Below are 26,754 nucleotides of genomic sequence, written 5' to 3'. Positions count from 1 at the left end.
ACTGTCCAGTCTGTGACCCATAAATGTCTGAGCCTTTCTCGGTCTCCTCGAGATTCATTCTTTTTTTAGGGACCTCCCAGAGCCGTGGGCGTGAATGACGAGGTGGGGGAATTGGTCAGTTAGTAAACTAATGGAGCTAAATATTGAAAGGGCCGAACCCTCTCCTCCCCCCGTATCTTGCTTCTCGGTATTCACTCTCGCAGCCCTCCCCAGATGGCGTTAACAGAGAGGTCGGCTCGGTGGCTCCGAAGGTCTCGGGCGAGGTACTTTGTGTCCGTTCCCTCTGAGGTTTTTCAGTCCAATCACCTGCCGAGAACAAGAAAAGGAACTGCTCAGCAGAGCATTCCGTGTCAATGGTACCGAGCGAGTCCCTATTTTGGGCCAAGCCACGTCCTAAAAGCCTGGGGATCGTACCTGAGAAATAAAAGATGGGGTTTCAGCCCCCCAACCTCTAATCCGATAAGAGAGACAAATGGAGACACAATTTGAAATCCATTCCAGGGGCATTGTAAATCCGGCCATCCAGCAATTCAGGGATAAGGGAGAAGCCCTGATTTTAACCTTCCCTGACATTCTTGTGCTTTTTGGCAGAGAGAGAGGGGAAGGAAAGGTAGAAGAAGGAATTGGGCAGCGGGAACCTATCTTTCCTCCTTCCGGGAGATTCGGTGTCTTTTTGTCTGCTTATTCCTTGATCTTTCAGGGTGAGTCTAGATGGCCAGAGTGTCGTGTAGCTAGTGTGTGCCCCTGCTTCCCCAAAGGTGGGTGCCTTTCCTCTCTCCCCTTCCAGTGTGGAGCAGAAAAATATGTGCCAGATCTAGCGGTCTTTGGAGAAAGACTGGCAGAGTTCATAAGACATTCCCTTTTGCCTGACTCCTGTAGAATCTCCGTTAAAAGATATTTATGGATCCTAATACCCTGAGGGCAGTGCATTAGGTCTTCGGTATGTCTCTGCAAATCTCAGGGCATAGTTACCCTGAAACTACATAGTTTTAGTAGTCTCAGTGGCTTCCAAGCTGGGCTTCCAGAAGAACCAAATTATACTTATCCCAGGAGATTTTCTGTTTACGGTTTTCCATGTTTATTTGGAAAGGTTAAGAAAATAGTCCAGCGACAAATTGACAGTTCGGTCATAGACATAAAGGGCACCAGCCTTTGGTTGAATTTCATGTTGCTCACTTTTGCTTCCATAGGCAAAACTGGCCATTTGATAAATCTAACCATATTAAGTGGTTGTGACTTAAATGGTACATTTTACCTTTAATGGTATCTGCTCTGTTAAAGGAAATTGCCTACAGTAAGCTTTATTTTAATTAATTGTTTCTATATGCAGCTCTCTGAGGAGAACTTTAGGGGGGTGTGTGTGTGTATTTGTGATTTTTAGTGAGCTTATTTGTGGGGAAAAAAATTACCCTTTCGTTTTGATAATACATCGGAGGGCTTTATCGGGATCCCCGAAAATTAGGTAGTGGATAAATCCCTTTGTACCTTGGACACCATCTTCACTAAACATTATTTGAAATTAATCTTAATCTCGTGATCTTATTTCTGCTCTAATCAAGATGTAGAGCAGGTTTCACAGTTTTACAGTTGCCGTGATTAGAAGCAGACTAAAGGTATTTCATTTTTAATAGTAAGGCGCTTTTCCAGGGTGGGTGTCAAGTCTCATAAATAAATTGTGCTATAGCTCTCAAAACAACTCACACTCCATTGATCTCTTTGAAGAACTGTGGTGGAAAACCTTTCTGCTTTTTCCCTATTTCATTTATTGAACGGAATGATCAGAAACCCCGCATCAGTACGTGTCTATAAACTCGGGAAGGCTCAAGTTTTCCCCGAAGATTTAACATTTCGTGGGTGTCCTGGCAATATGGGCCTACAGAAACTGGGTTGAGTTCGATGCTTTCTGTTTTGTTTCTTCTTCTGAGGCTTCATATCTAAATCCATTTCTTTGGTTTCCACGTTTCTTAATTATTTTTTAGTCTGTCCTACCCAAGTGGTTTTTCTGCCTCGTGTACCAGGATCGGTCGTGATCTAGGAGGGGATCATACTTGGATAAATTTAAATATCAATCACTCAATTAGTGGCATTTATGGAGCGCTTACTAGGTTCAGAGCACTGGACTAAGTACTTCAGAGAGTACAGTATAACGGAGTTGAGAGACACGTTCCCTGCCCACAAGGAACTGGCAGTGTAAATAGGTTCTAATTGGAGGGTTCCTTGGTGCTGCGTTAAGAGCAGAGGGGGTAAAAGAGGTAGAGAGACCTGCCGTCGCCTCACCCTCCAGGTCTGTAGGTGCCCCCCACTCCGTACCTCATCCCTCTTCCTCCCTCCTGATTACTTGAGAGGTCAGACCACCACTCTCTCCACCCTCAGAGCACAATTAAAGTCACATCTTCTCCAAGAGGCCCGCTCCGATTAAGCCCTCTTTTTCCCCGCTCGCTCTCCCTTCCGCGTCGTCTCCGCAGGCGGATCTGCGACCTCCGGACATCTGCTGTTCACCCCACATCACTTAGGTAGATATCTTAAAATTATTTATTATGGATTATTCATACTGTCTCCCCCTGGAGACCGTCAGCTCGTTATGGGCAGGGAACGTGTCTGCTGCTTCTCTTGGATCGTACCCTTCCAAGCGCTTAGAACAGTGTGCGGTACATATAGTAAGTGCTCAGTGAATACCACTGGTTTAGAGAGGAAGGGGCCGGGTCCCTGGGCCGGCCCTTGTCCCCGACTCATGGCCAAAGGGCTCCTCTGCCACAGCAGCCAGAAAGCTCAGGCTACCGGAGACCCTGGCTGCTTTTCCCTCCGCCCAGAGACCCAACCCTCGCCATCTGGGCCAGGGGCTAAAATCTTGTGTCCCCAAGGAAGCCGCCTGGCCTGGGCCCGCCATCCACCGCCCCGGGCCCGGAGCCAGAAATGATCCGAGTCAACCAGGAGCAATCTGGCTAAGCGGGGGATTTGATAAATGAAGGGTGTCCTGTCTGCACCACTCACCGACACCAAAACGAAGGCCTGAGATGTGGTGCGCTGTATTCCAGTCTTTCTGGGACTGTTATCTGCACTCACCCACTCATCCCCTCTTGCAAAATTCACGACTTGGAACGGAATGAAAAACGGGCCGACCCCATCCCGTCACCATCCGTGATGCCGCCTTGCCCTTCGTGGCGAGCGCAGGCCGGAAACGAGGCTAATGGGACTGCTCCAGGAGCCCAGCGTGGCAGTACCTGTCAGCGGCGCTCCGGCTCCGCAGAACTTCCCGTCGGGCCGGAACCATCTACCCCACTCCCCGGCACGCTCTCCGACCGCCTCCCGAAGGGCGGGCCGGCTCCCTCTATGTCGCCTTCCACTCTCTGTCTCTCATCGCGTCACCGGCCGGTAGTGCTGCCCAGTAGCGGTTGTTCAGAGTTCAACCGGGGAGCTTTCTGTAGGGATGTTTATCGTACGAGGTGGTTCTGTGCACCGCGGAAACCGTGGCACGTGCCTCGGCCTCGCTTCGGCGCCCAGTTTTAACGATCGGGTGTATGGGGGCGAGGGGGTGTGGGTCTTAGCTACGGTAGGCTTTGGAGAGAAAATAGGCTGAGGGGCCCAATCTGGGTCTCCACAGCCCTGCTCGGAAGCGCTCGGGGGGACGAGGAGGAGGAGCGAGGCTGATCCGCAGAACCGGGCGGAAGAAGGAGCCACCCAGCTATGTGCTCGTCACCGCTGGAGAAGTCCGAAGACGATTAGAGTTTGGCTGGAGCGGAGGCAAGAATCGGGGTGCTTTTGAGGAAGGGAGACTCGTATCCACCCAGTGCTTAGCCCAGGGCCGTGACGGCGAGAAAGCGGGGAATCAAAATGCTCGACGTTTCTGTTATTGAATTTCGCCACTGAAACCTCCCCTTTCTCCCCGTTACCCCCGCGGCTCCTCTAGCTCCTTTTATAGCAATAAGGGAACGACTCTCTGGAACCTGTTTACATACTTGGCTCATTTTGCTTTTTGTGAAGCAGTTCAGCCAGAGTTCCGAGCAGATTCATTTCAGCAGCGTGAAAACGTCGTCCTCTTCATGTGAAGTCTTTAATCTGGACATATTCAAAGAGGATAGCCCCGGCGGCCCTCCTCCCACCTCACGGTCCCAATTGGGATGGTTTCCTGTCCGTCCTGGAGAAATTAGAAGTTATGTTGCAGACTGAACCCTGTCCAGTTGGTTGGGCCTCTGTGTCCGAGATTGCAACAAGTACCATGGAAGCCGTAGTGGGCTTGTGGGCCTCAGAGAAACAGATGGCAAGTTTTGTCCCGATGGGTTTCGGTGTCCCGACCTCGGATGGAGAGCTATCTCCAGAAGAGCCGCTACAAAATTCCGGGCCGAGGGAGGGAGTTGGCAAAAACAAGGCTTCAGTCACCGTCGGCCGGAACTTCTCAAACAGTGCCGAGCACATGCTAGCGTTCACAGTGTAGTAAAAATAATAAATAATAGCGACCTGGATTTGGGGGAGCAGGGTATCCTCTCCGCTCTCCCACCCTTTTATTCATTCATTCTTTCAACCATATTTATTGAGCACTCACTGTATGCAGAGCACTGCATTCTTTTATTGTTGTAAAACACTGAACAGACACATTCCCTGCCCATAATGAACTTAAAGTCTTCGGGGGCGGGGGGAGACAGACCATATAAATAAATTACAGATATGTTACACAAGTGCTGTGGGGCTAGGGGCCGGGAGAAAACAAAGGGAGCAAGTCAGGGTGACGCGGAAGCGAGTTGGAGAAGAGGAGAGGGGGACTGAGGGGAAGGCCTCTTGGAGGAGACGGGCCTTCAATAAGGCTTTGAAAGCGGGGAGAATAATAGTCAGATATGAGGAGGGAGGGCATTCTAGGCAAGAGGCAGGATGTGAGCCAGGGGTCGGCATCGACGTAGCCGAGATCGAGGCACAGTGAGAAGCTTAGATGCAGTTCAGCAACGGTATTGATTGAGCGCTTACCCTGCCAGTCAAATCGTATTTATCGAGTGCTTTACGCAGAGCACTGTACGAAGAGCACTGGGGAGAGTACAGACGCATTCCCTGCTGACAACGAGCTTACATTCTGAGCATTTGCGGAAGGAATAATGTGAGAGAGTTTAAAGGATCTCCGGGTAAAGGGAATGCCTGGTCGTGTTGCTAACCCAACCATCCCTGCCCAAACCTGCGCTATTTTCGGAGGGGAAACGGAAAGCAACGCACATTGTGTTCAGAGCCCTCCTAAAATCCCACCTCCTCCTATGGGCTTCCCCAATTAACTCCCAACCCTGTGAGTCAGCTGGGCGTAGGGGTCACCTGCTCACACCGTTTCCTCCTCCTTGTGCACCTCTGACGGCATTATTTGTCTTGACTGGTTCTAGCAGCTGAGCAATTTGCGGATTATTTGTTCAAGCCGAACGGGAACATCCTCAATCTTATCACATGCCGGCTTAGTTACCCATCACCTAATAAAACCGAATACGGTCCTTGAACCGAGGTTGTATATCTTGTCAAGTAGGTCAGAAATAGGCATGATATAACAAAGTTGATCACTGACAGGTGCCAGAGTTGATGGGCAGCACCTGACCCTGCCCTCTACGTTGCCTAGCCACTTGGCCGTGTCCCCCTTAAGCACCTGATAGTCACCCCAACTCCTCAGCACTTATCCTAACAATTTGCCATTTCCTGTAGCAGTAGTTCATGTCCATCTCCCCGTCTAGACTCCAAGCTCCTTGTGGGAAGGGATCACGCCCACCATTCATTCATTCATTCAATAGTATTTATTGAGCGCTTACTATGTGCAGAGCACTGTACTAAGCGCTCGGGATGAACAAGTCGGCAACAGATAGAGACGGTCCCTGCCGTTTGACGGGCTTACGGTCTAATCGGGGGAGACGGACAGACGAGAACGATGGCAATAAATAGAGTCGAGGGGAAGAGCATCTCGTAAAAACCGATGGCAACTAAATAGAATCGAGGCGATGTACAATTCATTAACAAAATAAATAGGGTAACGAAAATATATACAGTTGAGCGGACGAGTACAGTGCTGTGGGGATGGGAAGGGAGAGGTGGAGGAGCAGAGGGAAAAGGGGACCAGTTCTCTTGTGTTTTCCTTTTCCAAGCGCTGACCGCGGGGCCCTGCACCCGGTAAGCGCTCAATTAAATATGCCATTGATTGACTGATCGAGGTTAACGGGCCGCAGCCGGTCCCCGGCTTGCTTCGAAATTTAAAATTTCCAGGTGGTGTAGCATCGCCCCCAACACGCAAGCCCTTGGATGTGTTGTTCTTTTAACAGGCAGAGTTAGCCACCGTCGTCACTTCGTCTGCTCAGAGATCTCTGATCATGTAGAAAGAGCAGTCTCATATTTTATTCACGTGGCATTGGACAGCTGTTAACCGGGGAAATAAGAGCCTGGGATTTCTGTGGCACCAGAAGCACACCCCTTAATCCACCCCCATGGAACCACTGATCCCGCTACCTCATGCCAGTGGAACAGAATCGGCAGATCTGCGGAATGTGAAGGTTTTCCCACCTCACGCTTTCCTGATCCCTCAGAAAAATCATTGGTCCTCGCAAACCAAAGGAGGGACTTAGGAGACAAAAACCTATTCAGGGTTGACGGAAGTGCCGTGGCATGTATTATCTAATGCTTTCATTTAAATAAATCATTCTGTGGGAAACGTAATGCTCAGGACTTTGCGGAGAACTGATGTCCAAATTCATTCATTCAGTAGTATTTATTGAGCGCTTACTACGTGCAGAGCACTGTACGAAGCGCTTGGAATGTACAATTCGGCAACAGAGACAATCCCTGCCCAATGATGGGCTCGCTGTCTCAGCCTTGCAGGTGAAGGCAAAAACGCTCCCCACAGTTAATAGGAGTAGTGTTTATGAAGCACCCACTGGACGTAGAAAACTGATTCCTCAATCAAGCCATGATATTTCTTTCATTTTTTTATGTCAGTCATATTTATTGAACCCTTACGGTGTGCAGAACGCTGCACTAAGTGCCGGAGAGAGTACAATAAAGCAGGCACATTCCCTGCCCACGATGAGCTTACAGTCTAGAGGGGGAGACCGATATTCATAGAAATAAAGAAAATGACAGATGTGGACATGAGTGCTGTGGGGCTGGGGATGAATAAAGGGACCAAGTCAGCGTGATGCAGAAGGGAGTGGAAGAAAAAGAAGAGAGCACTTAGGGAAGGCCTCTTGAGGGAGTTGTGTCTTCAATAAAGCTTTGAAGGGGGCGGTGAGAAATTGTCGGGTTTGGAGAGGGTTGGCATTCCAGGTCAGAGAAAGGACGTGGGCAAGAGGGCGGTGGTGAGATAGATGGCATCGAAGTACAGTGAGAAGGTTAGCATTAGAAGAGCGAAGCGTGCGGGCTGAGTTGTACGTTGTCATAGTTTATTTGCTAAGCACTCGCCACGTGCCAGACATGGTCCTAAGTGCTAGGGTAGTTACAGGCTACTCAGGTTGGACACGATCCGTGTCTCGTATGGGACTCACAGTTTAATCCCCATTTTACAGATGAGGAAACCGAAGCACAGAGAAGTTAAGCGACTTGCCCAAGGTCATACAGCAACGCTTACTGTGTGCGGAGCACCGTACTAAATGCTTGGGAGAGTTCAAAACAACAGAGTGGGTGGACTTGTTCCCTGCCCACAAGGCACGTACAACCTAGAGCCGACACGTGTGACATTCCAATAAATCAATCGTATCTATTGGGCGCTTACTGTGTACAGAACACTATACTGAGCACTTCAAAGAGGACAATGTGTCAGAGCTGTAGACACTGCCCACAGTGAACTTCCCTGCTCAGAGGGAGCTTATATTCCTTTGGAGGAGACAGAACAATATTAACAAATAGAGTAATCAAGATAACATTTGAATGTACAACTGAATAAACAGAAAAGTGCTGGGGGTGGATATAAATAACCCCCTAAGTGCTAGTGGGGTCAGATGGGTTTATCTGATTTGAGCAGAGTCCGACACCAGTCGTATATGTACAGAAGGAACAAACATAAAGTCACCGAGAACAAGTGATCAAAGCAGAGATAAAGCAACAAAGGAAGAAATAAATGCGATAATTGAACAGCTATACCTACAGACACTCCAGTGGTTGATGGGATAATCAGGACTGTGGAAGCCAAAGTTATTTCTGGAGAAAGGGTCCTTTGGGCAGGCTTTGAAAGTGGGCAGGGAAGCGGGTGGTGAGCTTGAGAGGGAGGCACAGTTACTTTCACTTTTTTTTTTATGGTACTTGTTAAGCGCTTAGATTGTGTCAGGCAGTGTAGTAAGCCCTGGGGTAGAGACAAAGTAATCAGACAGGGCACAGTCCATGCCCGACTTGGGCCTTATAGGCTTATTCCCCATTTTATAGATGAGGGGATTGAGGCAAAAAGAAGTTAAGTGATCTCACAGCAGACAAGTGGCAGAGTCGAGATTATAACCCGGGTCCTTCTGACTCCCTGACCCCTGCTCTGTCCACTAGACCACGCTGCTTCTCGCTGTCTTCCGTATCTAAAACGGAGCATTAAATATTCCCTTCAGCATTCGATTCTTTCGCACTTCCTCCATCTTGACATTGACTCGTAGGGAGAGCAAACGTCCCCTTCCACCTCCGTCCTACGTGGCCTATATCTCTGTCGGTCTCGACCTGCCCGTCCTTTCAGGTTCCTATTATCATTCTCTTTCTGTTCTCTCCCATTTTTAGCTTTCCCTCCCCGGGACACTGAGACGACATTGCGGCCCATTGTCCGTAGCTCAGGCAGGCTCATCCGGGGGCTTAGCTGGCACCGTTTTCCAGGTGGCACAGCAGGAGAAGCCGGGAGCCAAGTGACGTGGAACTGTTTCTTCTGTGAAGCCCCAGAAACGGGCCCCTGGGGGAGGGCTCGGTATCTGTCAGCCACAGTGGCGAAGGAAGGTAGCGGCTGTACACGAGTCTCCCATCTGGGACCAGAAACCTCGGAAAGCCGAGCCTTCTGTTGCTTTTGCAAAATGAATGTTGATGGTTTCCCGTAGAGCAACGTTCTAGTTCTCCAAAGATTTCAGCCGCATCCCTTGAAGATGCTCAGCCGCAGTTCGCTCTATAAAGCATCGGTCAATTTGTTTCTTCCAGGAGGTTCACGAGTTGTTAAAAGACTACGAACTGAAGTACTGCTATGTGGACAGGAACAAAAGAACAGGTGAGACTTTTCGACATTCCTGCACTCTGAATGGTTCGGTCCTTCCTTTTTTTCCAGTTCTGATTATATAGAGCAAGTGCCTTTCCCTGAAATTCGTTCATCCAGTCGTATTTATTGAGCGCTTACCATGTGCAAAGCACTGTACTAAGCATTTGGGAAAGTACACTACACATTCCCTGCCCACTAAGAGCTCACAATCTAGAGACGGGGAGACAGACATCAATCCAAATAAGTAAATGACAGTTCTGTACATAAGTACAGTGGGGCTGGGAGCGGGGAAGAACAAAGGGAGCAAATCAGGGCGATGCAGAAGGAGAAGAGGAAAGCGGGGGCTTAGTCTGGAAAGGCCTCTTGAAGGAGGTGCTTGAGTTCTTGAAACACCCAAGAGAAATTGAAGTTGGACCGATTAATCCTTGAAAATGAACGTTCAAGACATCAACCATTGGTATTTATGGAGCGCTCACTATGTGCTGAGCACTGTCCTAAGCACCTGGGGAAGTACAGCAGAATTAGCGGACTATTGCCTGCCCATAATGAGCTTGCTGTCTAGAGAGGGAAAGACATTAATATAAATAATTGTTGTGAGCGGGAAATGTGTCTGTTTATTGTTGTATTGTACTCGTAGTCTCCCAAGCTCTGCACACAGTAAGCACTCAGTAAATCCGATTGAATGAATGGAGGTAATTTATAATATAATTTAAAGATGCGTGTATAGCATTTGTTCAGTCGATTGAATTTATTTAGCATTTACTGTTTGCAAAGTGTTGTACTAAGTGCTTGGGAGAGTACAGCGTAACAGCAGACAGACACATTGCTGCCCACAACGAGCTCACAGTCTAGAGAGGGACATTGACATTAATACCAATCAGTAAGTAAATAATTAAAAATTACAAATATATGCATCTGTGCCGTGGGGATGGGAGGGAGGATGAATGAAGGAGCAAGTGCTTAGTACAGTGCCCTGCACACAGTAAGTAATCAATAAATACGACTGAATGAAAGTGCAGTGGGGATGGGGCTCATTTCAGATGTTCAAAGGTTACAGACTAAAGGGCATAGAGGCCGCAGAAGGGAGAGTGAGTCGGGGGGAAAAGAGGGAGCAATCAAGAAAGGCGCGAATGTTTTTCCATGATTTGGGGTAGGGAGCTCCTGAGCGTCTCTCATCTGACAGGATGGCTGACCTACACCCGAAAGGTGTCCACCATTTTCCCTCAACCCGCGGATTTGAACTGAGAGGCCTTTGGGCTCCTCCTCTCAGATTTGGATGTCCCTACCTCCCTCCTTTCCAAACGTGTTCACTCTAATTTAGGATCACTGGCCGAAACAGCGGGGAGCTCTGGCCTCCCTCCCCGAGTGGCTCTGGGCCACCAGTTGGCCCAAGTGAAGATTTGAGGTAGCGTCCCGGGTCCCCGCACCTAGCCGGTTTCCCCCTCTAGACTGTAAACTCATGGTCAGGGAAAGGGTCTACCAAGGGTATTGTAATGGACTCTCCCTAGCGCTTAGTACAGTGCTCTGCATACAGTAAGCTCTCAGTAAATGCGGATTGATTGGCTGATTGTCTCCCGGCAGGAATGGAGCAACCCACCTCTGGTATCCCAGAAACAGGCACATGGAAATGTTTTTGCTGACCTGAACGCTCTTCTTTTCCTAATCCCGGCATAGCCACTTGTCTGCTTTGTGCCCTAGGGCACGTCGCTTCACTTCTCTGGGCCTCAGTTCCCTCATCTGGAAAATGGGGATTGAGACCCTGAGCCCCACGTGAGATGGGGACTGTGTCCAACCCAATTTGCTTGTATCCACCCCAGCACAAAGAACACAACCCTTGGACTATCGGCTCAAGGGGGATTATTTATTAAGCGCCTACTGGGAACCGAAGACCTTGCTGCTTGGGAAAGTATGATGGCATTAAAAGACGAGATCCTCGAGGAGACTAACCCAAAATGAGAGCTAGGAGGGAAGGGAGGAATGAAAGATGACTATGTGGACGGTTTCCTGCACACCCCCAACAGTGAACACTGAGGATACCTGAGATACCTTTCAACTACTTTTTTTTTCTGGATTTTTTTATGATATTTGTGAAGCGCTTACTGTGGAACAAGCACTGTTCTAAGTGCTGGGGTAGATACAAGTTTATCAGTTTAGGCACAGTCCCTGTCCCACAAAGGGCTCAGAGTTCAAATTTGACTTGTTTTCAGGCTTTGGTGCTCCTTTAACAGTTCAAACCTGGGCATTTAGTACAGTGCCGTTCACCCAGTGGACACTCAGTAAATAGTGTTACTACTGCACATAGGGCACACACCTCCCCACATCTCAAAACCCTCTGGCAGCTTCTCAGTCCTCTCATCAACAAGCAGAAACTCTTATCCACTGATGTTAAGGCTTTCATTCATTAAATCATATTTATCAAGCGCTTGCTGTGTGCAAAGCTGTGTACGAAGCGTTTGGGAGAGTACAGTATAACAACAAACGGACATTCCTGCCCACAACGAGTTCTCAGTCTTTGGAGGAGAGGCAGACATTAATATAAATGAATAAATAAATTACAGATATATATAAATATATACATATGTGCTGTGGAGATGGGAGGGAGGAACTCCAATAGCCCTCTTCCTTTTGCTTGGCCACTTTCTCCACCTCTCACACCCCAGTTCCCACTCATCGCTTCTCGCAAGCTAAATCCGCTCACCCTGTCTCGTTCTTGCGTCTCCTAGCTCACACCTTCCTGGAAATCCCTTGCAATTCAAATCTGCCAATCCACGGCTCTCCCATCTTCAGACTCCTCTTGGCATCTTCCTTCCCCTGGGAGACTTCCCCTGACTCATTTTTCTCCTCCCCTCGTCAGATCCTGTCAGCTACCATCTCAGCACTTATGCGCTGCTAGCCAAGGAGAGGACTTCTGAACATATCGATTCACGTATTTGAGGTTTCAAGCACTTACACCATCCACGTAGTCATCTTTCATTCCTCTCTTCCCTCCTCGCTCTCATTTTGGGTTAGCCTCCTCGAGGATCTCGTCTTTTAATGCTATCATAGCTACCCAAGCAGCAAGTTCAGTCTTCGGTTCCCAGTAGGCCCTTCATAAATACTCCCCCTTGAGCCGATAGTCCGAGGGTTGCGTTCTTTGAATCCCCACATTAAAGACAACTTGAAGTGACCCAGACCCAAAGAAGTTCTGGTTGGAAAAGCATTCCCTAATTCCTTAGCTCCAGTCTAGTCAAGACACAGATTGCAAGGATATTTTATTGCAGAACTGTTTATAATAATAGTTGTTGCTATGGTTCTTGTTAAGCGCTTACTATGTGCCAAGCGCTCTTCTAGGCACTGGGTTAGATACAGGTTCATCAGGTTGGAAGCAGACCCTGTCCCACATGGGGCTCACAGTCTTAATCCCGATGTTACAGGTGAGGTAACTGAGGCCCTGAGAAGTGCCCTGTCTCTATCTGTTGCCGACTTGTTCATCCCAAGCGCTTAGTACAGTGCTCTGCACATAGTAAGCGCTCAATAAATACTATTGAATGAATGAAGTGAAGTGATTTGCCCAAGGTCACACAGCAGACGTGGCAAAGCCAGTATTAGAACCCAGGTCCTTCTGATGCCCAGGCCTTATATATTTCTCTTTGTTTTGCTTATTATTATTATTATTATTACTATTAAGGTATTAGAACTTACTAGGTGTCAAGCACTGTCCTAAGCCCCGGAGAAGAGACAAATCGACCAGATTCGTCACAGTCCCTGTCCCACATGGAGCTCACAGTCTAAGCAGGATGGAGAACAGGTATTGAATACCCATTTTATAGTTGAGGAAACTGAGGCACAGAGAAGTTAAGTGCCTAGCCTAAGGCCACACAGCAGTCAGGTGACGGAACCAGAATTAGAAGTCAGGTCCTCCGACTCCCGGGACCGTGCTGCTTCTCTGCTCCGTTGCTTTTGTGATTTGGTAACGAAACGCTTTACAGTAGAGAGGTGATGAGAAGAGAGGGCTGTTCCCGGGGAGTGAGGGGATTGGAAAATAATATATCAGGGAGAAAAAAGAAATAACTCCTCTGCCAAAATACCAGTGTAAAAGCCAGAAGGTCTGTTGAATTATTCTTCTTGAGATTTCATCTTTGAGTGATTTCTTCCAGGAACTCTCTCTACCTTTTCACTGCTACACTTCATTGTACATTATTCTCAGTGCACTCTGCTCTGCAGAAAGCTGATAGGCCAAACAGTAGTCCCTGAAAGTCCAACCTTTGGCTTGGTTCCACACCAGTATTTGTGGAGCAACATGTGCGCCCACAGATAAAATCTCCGGGTCCGTGGAGCGCTCCCTGCAGCAGGCCCCAGCTGACCTCTGCCCCCTTCCTCGTCCGCCTCCTGCTGCTCTTTAGACTTTAGGCTCGCCTTTACACTGTAAACTCATTGACTTTAGACTGCAAACCTGTTGTGGGTAGGGATTGTGTCTGCTTATTGTTATATTGTACTCTCCCAAGCGCTTAATACAGGGCTCATTCCCTCATTCCTTCATTCAATCAGTTTTTTTCAGCGCTTACTATGTGCTGAGCACTGTATTAAACACTTGGGAGAATACGATACGACAATCATCAGACACATTCCCTGCCCACAGCGAATTTACAGTCTAAGGGTGTGGTGGGGAGACAGACATTAATATAAATAATTAAGTTACAGATTTGTACGTAAGTGCTGTGGGGACCGGGAGGGGAAAGAACAAAGGGTGACGCAGAAAGGAATGGGAGGTGGAAAAGAGGGGCTGAGTCAGGGAAGGCTTCCTGGAGGAGATGGGCCTTCGATAAGGCTTTGAAGGTGAGGAGGGTAATTGTCAGAGACGGGGCATGTAAAACCATCTGGGATTGGGCTGGGCCTTAGCTCCACTCTGAGGCAGGGAAATGGAGGCAGTCGGGCCAGGGCCCCACAGGGCAGGCCGCCGACATTCGCTGCAGCCCAGCCGCTCCGGAGGCTCATCCGCTGCCAGAATCCTTCGTCATAGGTTGATGTTTTATTTATGAAACCTCTTTAGAAAATTGGAGCTCCCGGTTATAAAAGATTGAATAAAAGGAAACGTTCACCTTTCTGCCGCTGAGCGGTGTTCCCTTACCCTTCAGGCCCCGAGCTCCGCCTTAGCGAGAACAGATGCCCGGGAGGGAAGGGGGATAAAAGACGTTTACAGTTGTAAACTGGAATCTTGCAACCAGAGCTCTCTGGAGTTGAATGTCAGGAAGGGATCCTAGTGAAATAGGAGCGATCGGGAAGGTAGGTTTCGGGGCAGCAGGGGGCTCACCCGACTGTGTTTCGTCCCTGGAAGAAGCACCGGTAAGAGGGCAGTGAAAGGTGCCCACTCGGTTGCAGGATTTGGGGAGGAGTCATTTGCATCTCAGAGCAAAATTCCTCTCAGAGTTCACTGTCTAAAGGTGTGACAGCTCTCCTCCCCGGGGCAGATCGTTTTTACCATGTCGATTGGAAGAAATGTTTCCTACCTTGTCTGGTATTGCAAGTGTAGTTCAGTTGCTTGTCCAGTTGTTCAGGATAATATTAAGAAACGCATCCAACCCCCGCTGTACCAAACCAAGCATTACAGGAAGATGATTTTGCCGCCGTGACAGTGGAATCGATTGTTGTAGTTGCTGCAGGTTAATATATGGGGAGGAAGGAATCCCTTTCTGGTGGCTAACTCAGTCCTAAATTTCACTCCTTGGCTTGCCACCGAGAAGGAGCTATTAGCTAGAGAAAGTGAAGAAGGACTCTTATTTACCAGAAATAATAATAATAATAACTGTGATATTTGTTAAGTGCTTACTATGTACTGGGGTACATAACGCTGGGGTGGATACAAGCAGATGGGGTTGGACGCAGCCCCTGTCCCAGATAGGGCTCACGATCTTAACCCCCATTTTGCAGGTGAGGTAACTGAGGCCTAGAGAAGTGAAGTGACTTGTCCGAGGTCCCGCAGCGAGACAAGTGGCAGAGCCAGTATTAGAAGGGAGGTCCTTCTGACTCACAGGTCCGTGCTCAATCCACTAGGCCACACTGCTTCTGCCAGAGAGCCAGCAGGAACAGAAAGGAGCAACTCTGAGCACAGGCTCCGTAAGGTCCGGGAGACGGGCGAAAGCGGAAACAGCACCCGAAACTACCAAGGCCCCACGTGACAGAGCCGAGACCACAGGTTTTGCGCTGTGGCCTTTTCAATGCCACACACAGCTGCGGGGGAATTTCACCAAGTGCCTTATTTTTAAATACCAAGGGACTGCTGTGTACAGAAATTTTGCCCTGTATTAAGCGCTTCTCCACTGTGTGACCTGGGGCAAGTCACTTCACTTCTCTGTTCCCCAGTTACCTCACCTGTAAAGTGGGGTTTAAGATTGGGAGTGCTAAGGGGACAGGGGACTTTGTCCAACCTGATTATCTTGTATACCCCAGTGCTTAGAACAGTGCCTAGCACATAGTAAGCACTTAACAAATACCATTTTAAAAAAGGCTCCGTGATGAGCACTGAAAAAGACACACGATGATCAGATCGGCCACCTCCTGTTTCTGCTGGGAAATCAATCAGTCCATGGCATTTATTGATTGCTTACTGTGGCCTTTCCTAAATCCTCATTTCCTCTTTTCCCCAATCCCTTCTGTGCCACCCTTTATTCACCACCCCCACATCGTGTATGTTTATAGCCATATTTGATTTCTATTAACATCTGTTTCCCCCTCTAGACTGTAAGATCACTGTGGGCAGGGAATGTGTCTGTTACATTGTGTGTACTCTCCCAAGCGCTTAGGACAGTGCCCTGAACGCAAATAAGTGCTCAGTAAATACAGACGATTGATTATTGTATGTTTTTACATGGAAAGTACATGGGAAAGTACAGTACAGTAGATTTGGTAGGCACAGTCCTGGCCTTCAAGGAGCTCACAGTCTGGTGTGGGAGAGAGAGATTAAAATTAATTGCAGCGAGAGGAAGCAGAAAAATAGAAGGGTGTCACGGGGCTAGAGTGGAGTGAGTCTCAAAGTGCTTAAGGGGTCAGATCCAAGTTGCCAGGGGATGCCGAAGGGAAGGTGAGACTAGGGCTGGGGTGGAAAAGAGGTAAGAGAAGGCTTCCTGGAGGAGTTATGATTTTAAGATCAATATAGATTAAAAGAAGGGGTTTTATGCCAGTTGCTACTCTTTTATGAAAGGATGGATTGTGTTTGAGATTGTAAGCTTCGAGAAGGCAACTGGAAAGACAGTCTATTTCAAGCAGTAAATGCCAGGACACCAAACAGATACTCTGCGATGACTAATCCATTTTTATATAATGCCTGAGCTGATCTTTTTGAACCCTAGAAAGATGCATACTCTGTGCGCGGTAGCTTCTGACCTAATAAAGATGAAAACGGAGACAAATTTGAAAAGTTGAGGACAAAAGGCCCTCTTTCTACCCCGAGGGCAGTTAAGGAACCTGCTTAAATGGAGAGGAAGCAAGAGATTTAGTTTAATCTCTTGGATATATAATGCTCATCTTTCTTACTGGGAGCTACTCATTTTCTCGGATTTAAACTGGTTTCAGGCAGTGGAGGAGTGGTTTCCGTGACTCTGGGAAGCATTTTAAACCGGAAAAAAAGATCTTACAGGTGTCTTTAAGCAATCAAAATGCCATTTTGTCCAATCTAAAGGGGAAAATTTGGCTTTAAAGGCAGTCGCTCAGCCTTTTCCCTCGTACTTCTCAGCTCCCTTCTCCCATTATACCTGAGCTCGCCCCCTTGATTCCTCCCAAGCCAATCATCTCCCCGCCATTCTCTCTCACCTCCGAGCTCTTATTTACCCCCATCCTCCTGCCTGGAATTCCCTTCTCCTTCAAATCCGCCAGACCACAGCTCTCCCCATCTTCAAAAATCGCCCTCCTCCAGGAGGTCTTCCGTGATTTACTCTTCTTCCTAGGTCATAACTTCACACCGCCACCTCGACTCTTATGCATTCACAGCCTCACGGAAACCTGTTCATTTTAATTTATAATTCTCTCTAAATTATGTATACACATCTGTTATATATAGCTATAAGTTATATGTGTTTCCAGTGACAGTGTATGGATCTGAAAGCTGGAGAGTGGAAAAAAACAGGATAAAAAGAACATCGATTCCTTTGAAATGTGTTGGAAAAGGCTTTCGCTAATACCATGGACTGCCCGAAAGACGAACAGATGGATTTTAGAGCAAATTAAACCAAAGTGGTCTTTGGAAGGCCAAATGACTCGACTTGGATGAGCATATTTTGAACACACAGTCAGGAGGACTGTGTCTCTGGAGAAGACACTAATGCTAGGAAAAGTCCAGGGAAAACATGGAAGAAGCAGACCGGCAGCTAGATGGATAGAGACCATAACAACTATAATGGAAGAACTGTTAGAAAGGTTGTGGGTTATGGCCGAGAACGGGATGTCCATAGGTTGCTATGAATCAGAAATGACTCGACGAAACTTAGTAATAATCATAATAATGTTATATATGTATTATATAGCTATAGATTGTACATAGCTATATATAATAGATGTATATATAATTTATAGAGTATATAAATTTGTACATGTAATTTATAGAGAGTAATAATAATGATGGCATTTGTTAAGCTCTTACTATGTGCCAAGCTCTGTTCTAAGCGCTGGGGTAGATCCAAGGTAATCAGGTTGTCCCACGTGGGGCCCACAGACTTAATCCTCATTTTACAGGTGAGGGAACTGGCACAGAGAAGTGCAGTGACCGGCCCAAAGTCACACAGCTGATAAGTGGTGGAGACGGGATTAGAATCCACGACCTCTGACTCCCAAGCCCGGGCTCTTTCCATTAGGCCATGCTGCTGCTTGCCCGCGTGACTCGTTGTACTCTCTTTCAGCGTTTGTTACCTTACTGAATGGCGAACAAGCCCAAAGTGCAATTCGGACGTTCCACCAACATTCTCTGCGGGGAAAAGACATCGTGGTCCAGTTCCAACCCACAGACGCTCTGCTCTGCGTTACCAACCTGCCCGCCTCCCTCACCTTACAGGAGTTCGAAGAGCTCCTCCGTGCCTATGGGAACATCGAGAGATGTTTTTTGGTCTACAGCGAAGTGACTGGTCAGTCCAAAGGCTATGGCTTTGTGGAATATATGAAAAAGGACTCGGCGGCCAAGGCTAGAGTGGAACTCATGGGGAAAGAATTGAGAGCGGGCAATCTCTTTGCACAGTGGATGGATGTTAATCAGCTGACTCCCGATCTCATTCATTCCAAGTGCCTCTGTGTCGATAAGCTCCCCAGTGACTTTTCTGACTCCGACGAGCTTGTGCGACTCTTCTCCCGTGTCCATAACCCTGTGTTTTGTCAGGTATGTGCCTCCGAGATTCTAGCTGTAAAAAATATCGTCGAAAGATGAGGGGGCGCCTGGCGGGGTCACACTATTAATGCCCATGTTAATGTCACCGTGCTACATCCTCCCTCCACCCGCAACCCAACTTAATACGCACCTGAAAATCAGTTCCATTGCTGTGTAAGCGAAGGATAAACGTTGGTTAAAAGGCAACGTGGTCTAGTGGATACAGCAAGGGCCTGGAAGTCGTTTTCACTGTCACTTGTCTGCTCTGTGACCTTGGGTCGGTCACTTTGCTTCTCTGTGCCTCGGTTCCCTCATCTGTAAAATGGAGATTAAGATTGTCCAGCCTGATCAGCTTGTATCTACCCCAGCATTTAGAACAGTGCCTGGCACACGTAAGCGCTCAACAAATACCAAAAACAAACAGAGTGCAGTTTTCTCGAATCCATGAAAGTTCCCAAAGGAATGGATCTGAATGGAAAAGTATGATGATTTTGATAGAAAAGCAAAATCATCTCCATTTTCTCCAGTGTGTGTGTATTTCCCCTGCCCACGTCTTTGGTTTTCGAGCAATTATCTGGGATTTCTGCCTCCTGAAAACTCTGGAACTCCTTTTCGCTTTTTTCCAATGAAAGGCAGCCTACCAATGTGAACAGCAAATGAGAACAAGACACCCAGCTTCTAGAAAGCCATTAGGTGCTAGGCCCCCCAGGAGCAGAGAGTGTTGGGGCAGGTTTGCTCTAAATTTCTCACAGGTCAAAGCTAATGGCCATAAAAAAGCTGGGCACTTCCCATGGTCCTGGTAATTCTCTGTGAAGGGAGCGCCAAGAAATGGGACATGGGGAGGGGAATCTGTAGAAGCACGAGTCAAAATGGGAAACTGGAGTTAAAGAATATAAGAATAGTAATTGTATGTGTTGGTTTTCTTATTGGAGCTCGTCTTCTGTGAGACCGTAAGTTTCTCAAAGGCAAGGACTATGTCCTATGCTTAATTATTACCTGTAGTATAGTTCAGGCGTGTAATAGGTGCCAAGCACTGTACTAAATGCGGGCATGGTAGATGGGACTTAGTCCCAGTCCCACATGCTGTTCACAGTTCAAGAGGTAGGAAGAGCGGGCGTGTCTGTCTCCGTTTTCCAGGTGAGGAAACTGAGTCCCAGGGAAGCTGACTTGTCCCAGGCCTTCTGACTCCATCTCATGCTGTTCCCACTAGGGCCTGCTATCTCTCAATAAATCCTTCAGTGAAGTCCCTAAGCACCCAATCTGCTGCTTTGCCTGTAATAGGCCCCGAATAGTGCTAATGACGAGAATGCGCTGCACTGCGGGTTTAGATTTCAACTTGACATAACAGCCACGGTCTTTGAAGCGCGTCACATACAGGAGCAGTGCTTGAGGAGAGCACCGGAGCCAACGCGGCTCATTTGGAAACGCGGCGCTATTGTTGGACCTCGCCTCTCGTGGCTGCTTAAACCAACTGGGCGGTCCAGAGGGGCGCAGCGAAATCCTAAAGCTACCGCGTGATGACGTGGCCGGTCATTTGGGAGCTTACTGGTCTCTGGGTGAACCTCTATCACCAGTGGAATAAAGCGGCGTCCACCTCATCAGTGGTATTCACAGAGCGCTTACTGTGTGCAGAGCACTGTACTAAGCGCTTGGATGAGGTGCCGGGGAGGGGTTGTGTTCCAGGCTGGGTGAAGAGTCGACAGAGCGGTTGGTTTGTTCATTCGTTCATTTGTATTTATTGAGAACTTACTGTGTGCAAAGCACTGTACTAAGCACCTGGGAGAGTACAATCTAACAATAAACAGACGCAATCCCTGTCCACAACGAGCTTACAGACTAGAGGGGGGTCCCCGATCTCAATCGTTCTTCCCGGTGTGGGCTGGATTGTCTCTTGATCAGTCGGTCCCTGGTAGGTATTGATCTCCTGCTAGGTGCAGAGCCCTGTATTAAAGCGCTTAGGAGAGACACCATCACCGCATAAGTGCAGACTTGATACGGGGGCACTGAGGTGGTCAAGTGTTCAGTGCTCTGCACACAGTAAGCACTTAATAAATACCACTGAATACGCTTGAATGAATGAAAAGGGGACACCTGGAAGGAAAGGAATATTTCTCAGGGAACGTTTCCCCGGGAACATCCAGTTCCTCTAGACTGTAAGCTCGTTATAGGCGGGGAACGTGTCTGCAAATTCCATGGAATTGTTCTCGCCCAAGAGCTTAGTACAGCACCCTCCACGCGGTAAGCGCTTAACAAATAGCATGGATGGATTGAACGGGGAAGAGTTCCCTTCTAACGTACCGTGTGTGCTACCAGTTTGCGCAGGACGAGGGCTCCTACGTTGGCGGCTTTGCCGTGGTCGAATACGATACCGCCGAGCAGGCCGAGGAGGTGCAACGAGCGACCCACGGCATGACCATCCAGGGAACCAAAGTCCGCGTGGCCTTCTGTGCCCCAGGGTCACCGGGGAGAAGCACGTTGGCAGCGTTGATAGCGGCCCAGCAAATGGTAAGGGGGTTCCCTCTCTAGCGTTAAAGCAGCCAACCCTGTCGAAACACTCTTTTCTTAGTCTTCTATCTCCCAGGGCTTTAACTACTGTTGATCGCTGTCTCACTCGGAGAGCGAACCCCAGTCAGTCAATCAGTTGTATTTATTGAGCACTTACTGAGTGCAGAACCTTGTGTACTAAGTGCTTGGGAGAGTACAATATCACAGGGTTGGTAGACACGTTGTCTTCTGCCCACGAGTTTGAGAGGGGAGACGTGCTTCAGTCGACCAGTAGTATTTACTGAGTGCTTACTATGTGCAGAGCACTGTACTAAGCGCTTGAGGGAGTACAGTACAACAGAATTAGCTGACGTGTTCTCGACCTGTAATGACCTTTCAGGCAGGGTCTAGCTTTTCTTCCCCTCACTTGGACGGATTTTGACCGATGGAGTGATGAAAACTCATTTGACATCTTTTTAGTGTAGGTAATGGCAGATCCATGAACCCACGGTGCCTTTTCACGGAAAGGGATGTGAAAGGAAACGCTTGGAAAATTCTGACCTGTATTGGCTTATGAGCAGTCTTAATCGCAAATCTTTCCGAATCAATCGTTCTCATTTACCTGTCCGTTGTGTAACTCTACTGTGACTTTTGTCATTCTTAAAAAGATATTTGTATTGCCTCGATCTTTTTCTTTTTTTTTTATCTGGAGACTGTATGAATTTTGGTAATGGTATTTGTTAAGCGTTTTCCCTATGCCGTGCACGGTACTAAGTGCCAGGCTGAATACAAGCTCATCAGGTTGGACACAGTCCGTGTCCCACGTGGGGCTCACAGTCTTAAGGGACGCATCTGACGTTATGTCTTAAGAGAAGCCAAATTTTGTTTAGCTGTCGTTTGCCTGGCACTTTATTTTCACGGAACAAATTGAGAGTGCCGACCAGGGTATGAATCAGTAGCCTTTAATGAGCACCTACCACGTGCAGAGCACTGTGTTAAGTTTTTGGGAGAGTACATCAGAATTAGAACACGCAGTCCCTGCCCTCAAGGATCTGTCAGCCTAGCAGAGTCGGGGACGGACCCTTAGAGTACAGAACAAGGGAAATAATGGAGTAGGGAAGATCTGGGAAAGATTTCTGATTACCTAAACCTTCCCAACCAAAGAGTGGGAATACAGTTAAAGTATGTGCATCTCATCAGATGCCTGTTTGCCACAGGTGTTCAAACAAATTGCTGTGTTATTTTCTTAATCTTGATTTTATCACTTACAGGACCATTAGGCAAAATGCTTGACCCTGGGCTAGGTTTACCTGTTGGGAAAGCTTTAGATCACCCCGAAGCCTAACATATAACCGTTTAATTTTGTGCCGACTTCCTGAATCTTGAGGTCACGTGCCCTAAAAGAGGTCAGAGTTTATGGGGGCGGGCGGTGCCTAGCTGGTGTAGAAGACGGCACACATCCCCCCAGAGTCCCGGGTCCCCCAGAATTTCCGGGAGGCAGGGGGTCAAAGGTGGAGCTGGCTGAGGCAGAGATGTGGCTTAACTTGGATAGAGCATGTGCGTGGAGGAGGAAGCAGCATAATAACGTTGGTATTTGTTAAGCGCTTACTATGTGCAGAGCACTGTTCTAAGCATGGGGGAGATACAGGGTCATCAGGTTGTCCCACGTGAGGCTCACAGCATGGCTTACGTGCACAGCAAGGGCCTGGGAGTCAGAAGGACCTGGATTCTAATCCCAGCTCTACCAAGTGTCTGCTCTGTGACCTTGGGCAAGTCACTTCACTTCTCTGGGTCTCAGTCACCTCGTCAGGAAAATGGAGATTAAGAATGTGAGCCCCCTGTGGGACAGGGACTGTGTCCAACCTGTTCGACTTGTATCCACCCCGGGACTTAGAACAGTGCTCGGCACCTAGTGAGCGCTTAACAAGTTCCGTAATTATGATTTTTAGATGGTCCCTCTCAGATTCCGGAGGGAGGACCCTCGGGGCTGCTGGGTTTGGGGCGGGATGGGCAGCTTCTGGACGGACATGGACTTGTACCGCGCTAGGTCAGGTCCGCTCCGATGCCGCCCCGGTCTGGATCTGACTTAGTATCTGCAGTCCTTGAAGACTGGGCTCCTGCAAAGTCAGCATAGCCCACCGGGAATCCCTGGTATCCACGGACTGATCGGGATCCACAGGGAGGGAGCGGATGCCCGGAATGGCAGGGATCATTCCAGTCCAAGCAGAGGAGGATCTACAAGCACTTCCCGAACGAGGACTGGTTCTTAGAGCTTCCATCTTCCCGGTTCTAATGTTTCCTCTTTCTGGGTTCGTTTAAGATGCTCAATAATCAGAAGGGTTTACTTCCAGAACCAAACCCAATACAGATCATGAAGAGTTTAAATAATCCTGCCATGTTGCAGATTTTGCTTCAACCCCAGTTACGTGGATGTGCTGGTAAACCAGGTGGGTGTCTCATGGGAATAAGGGGGCCCAAGGCTTTCTAAATATGGTGCTGATTGAATTGCTCTGACAGGGAAAATATATCCTTTTCTTTGGAGCTTTTTATTGAGCTCGGTGTTGCTAAATAGAAAGCCAAAAAGAAAAGAGTCACATTTTCCAGGATCGTAAAATGGTGCTTTGGGCATTCATCATCCTCAGTGGTATTTATTGAGCGCTTATTGTGTGCAGAGCACTGTACTGAGGGCTTGGGAGAGTACAATTCAAAAAGAGCCTATAGACTCCGTTCCTTGCCACAACGAGCTTACAGTCTAGAGACTGGGAAGCATTCTATCATGATTCATTTGTGGAGAGGAGGTACAGAAGTCCCATATATTGCCTAGTTGAATTTTTTTGGTATTGAGTAAGTGTTAAAGAGGTCTAAACTTCTCAATTTAATGCTTCATTTGAGAGGGATTTGTACACTGGCTCAGGTATTAACAGAGCAAGGATAGCAAGAAGGTCTCTCTCCCCTGTTCTGCAGAGGACATTAACTCACCCGCCCAAGGACACAGCATACACACAACTGCACCACATTCCAAAATACAGTGCCGAGGCTGAGAAATGCCTGCATTTTGCCTAAGCATTTATATTTGACTTTCCCTGTCGTGGACTATGAAAGTCGTATCATATGTGTGAGTATTGAAAGCGAATGAGGTCGATGTCAGGCCCACTTCCCTAAGAAGGATTCGTAGAGAAAGTGCCACGACTTATACTTTAGAACAAGAGCAGAATGAGCGTTTCATCCAAAGGGAGAGACGAGGGATAGCTTGGGCCAAGACTTGGATTGAAAAGGAGCCAAGTGGGTTTGTGGGAACGCAAGAGCGGGGCCCCCGCCAGAGGAGGAGGAAGAGGCAAGGAAGTAATGTCCTCGAGAGGCAAATTTGCTGTTTACATTCCACGGGCCCAGTGCCTGCCTTCTTTTTCTTCTCTTGTTCCTCCTCTTCCTCCCCTCTTGCTTCCCTCCCCGCCCCTCTCCCACTGCCCAGAATGATGAAGCCAATCACTGTTTTTGGCAAAAGGAGTTAAAACACACATTCACAGGGAGGCAAGCCGGTCTGTAGGTTAGGCAGGAACCCTAGCTGCTTCTCCCCCCTGGTATTCAGCCTTCTAGTCACTTCCCAGCTTTTGACCACGTCTCAGAAACCGAGTAGGGAAAATTGGAAGAAGTTGAAACTCAGTCAACAGCTCTAGGGAGAGATTGAGTGAAATTGGTGGCTAAAATGATGTTTTTTTAGATAACTCAGTTTTCGCGAAAGGTGGGTGGCTTTGTGTTCACTTTTTAAGCACAGTTAGTTCTCTGAAATGTCCTCTAAAATATTAGAATGAAGAAAAGTTTCTTCATTTTTAGTCCAAGTGCTGTAAAATTCTGCTAAATTAGTAATGCTTTTAAAGAGTGTCGCATGAGACTTGGGTGACACCATATATTAAAATTTCATATGAGAAGCCTTTCCAAAGTTCTTGGGATGATCACCTGAATTCTGCAGTTTGAGGACTGAAAAGTTTATCTAACAACTGCAGCTCTGTAATTCTCCACCAGACTTTTAGCAATAAATCTGTTGTATTTTCCCAAGTGCTTACTACAGTGCTCTGCACTCCACAGATACCATTTCTGCCACTCTTTCATGTCCTATTGAATTTGCTGACGAGTTGAAACAAATGACCTTCTGATATTTTGATAGTCAATTTACTCGCTCTGTTTTTAAAATCCTATTTTTATTGAGCTGGAGCTAAACTTTGTTGTTTGTTTTTTTCCCCGAAGCAGGCCTCGGAGTGCCCCACAGTTTACCACATCTAATGAATCCCACAATCAATCCTGCGTTTTTACAGATGAACCCAATTCACCAGGTATAGAAATAGCCGCTTTACAGCATTGGTGAGAATCTGGTGTTTGTGATGTTTCTCAACTCTAGGCAGAGCCTCGACATGAGCGGAGGTCAAATTAGAGCTTGCTATCATGGATATTCCCCACCTCGGAAAATCACTTAGAAACAAATCGCAGTGCAGTTTAATGCGTTAGGTTGGGGTTGAAGTATTTCCACCTTGAGCCTCCTTAATGAGAAAAGAAGGCTAAGGTCCTTTGCTCTTTCTGCTCAGGATTGGTAGGAGGGCATTTGAGATCAACTCTGCTGTTGGTCTCCACAAAGCCGAGAAAACCATAAAGGTCTGGGGCTGGGAAGCCATAATCTTGTGATTCCCTCCCTCCTCCTTGCCCCTCGCCCTTCGCCTCCCCTCGGCCCCGGACCTCCTCCGTGCAGATTTAATGAATAACTAAACAGCTGCGGGATTTTTTTTTATTTCCCCTCCCTCCCCTCTCCCCCGGGCCGATTCCTTTTCCTTGAGTTGCAGCCATTTGTCTCCCGCTGGGGTTATTCAGCAGAGGCCAACGGAGCACTTCTAACCCATGACTAAAGAAAATGCAGTAAATCCTTTAGAGTTAGAGGATTCAAGAGAAGAAAGAGGCCCCGGAAAGTTTGGCAGTTTAAGGAAGGGCCCATCCCAGCTGCCTCTCCTCCGTCTCTCTGTCCTCGAGGCTGAGGAAAAATGACTGAGGAAAAATGACCGACAAAAAGAGACTAGGTTCCCCTGCCCCTCCTCCCTCCGCCCCCCAGCACCCCTGCTTTATTCTGGGGAATGCAGAGATCGATAGAAGTTCGGTACACTTTTCTTTTGCCCTTGGCTACCGACATTTCTCTGGAAGGTTTCCTTGTTTGTGCTCCCTCCCTGAGCACAGTGAATATTTTCCACTCCCCACTCGGCATTCCAGGTAGTAATGATCCGAGGCTCGAGACTGTGTTGGTCGACATTGGGATTTTGCTGCTTCTGGAACAACGGGGACTTCTGCCTAGAGATCTTTTTGTGCAAATATTTTTTCTTGAACCCACTGTTCACTCATTTGCGGAAGTTTGATCCCCTTACGGACTTGATGTCTTGTGCATCGTTTCCAAGAAACCATGAGTCATTCATGCTTTGCGAGGTGAGGTTTCGTAACAGTAGGTGCCAGGAAAAGTTACTGTTCAAAGTAAGTTTTCAAAGGTAATTAAGGCAACGAGAATTGGGCCTTTGGATATTGTGATATTTTTACACATAGAGAAGGGGCAAGGAGGTTGCAGAGCTAACTGAAAAGCACTAATGCTTGAGTTTATTAAACTTTTATGTGCCAAGAACTACATTAAGCACAAGGTATAAATACAGATATACACAAAATATGATACAGTCCCTGTCCCACATGGGGCCTATAAAGGAAAGAGAGAAAGCAGATGTTTAAATCCCCATTTTACAGGTGAGGAAACTCAGGCAGTGAGAAGTGA

General features: G+C 47.8%; 1 protein-coding gene across 7 annotated transcripts in view; it reads left to right on the top strand.

The window, feature by feature from the left end:
- RAVER2 (ribonucleoprotein, PTB binding 2) overlaps positions 1–26,754 on the top strand; it is a 44,517-nt gene that overhangs the window by 2,871 nt on the left and 14,892 nt on the right. For 6 of the 7 annotated variants that reach the window (XM_039914614.1, XM_029083440.1, XM_029083439.1 and 3 more), the window contains exons 2-6: positions 9,100–9,166; positions 18,022–18,491; positions 20,793–20,984; positions 23,284–23,410; positions 25,206–25,291. In XM_039914614.1, coding sequence (XP_039770548.1) covers positions 9,100–9,166; positions 18,022–18,491; positions 20,793–20,984; positions 23,284–23,410; positions 25,206–25,291 — 942 coding nt within the window. The remainder of the gene's footprint in view (positions 1–9,099; positions 9,167–18,021; positions 18,492–20,792; positions 20,985–23,283; positions 23,411–25,205; positions 25,292–26,754) is intronic. The other variant, XM_029083437.1, reaches the window with a different exon arrangement.

This window comes from Ornithorhynchus anatinus, chromosome 18, assembly GCF_004115215.2.
Source record: "Ornithorhynchus anatinus isolate Pmale09 chromosome 18, mOrnAna1.pri.v4, whole genome shotgun sequence".
NCBI lineage: Eukaryota > Metazoa > Chordata > Mammalia > Monotremata > Ornithorhynchidae > Ornithorhynchus > Ornithorhynchus anatinus.
The sequence above is the reverse complement of the archived record's forward strand: the minus strand, read 5'-3'. Positions and strand labels throughout refer to the sequence as shown.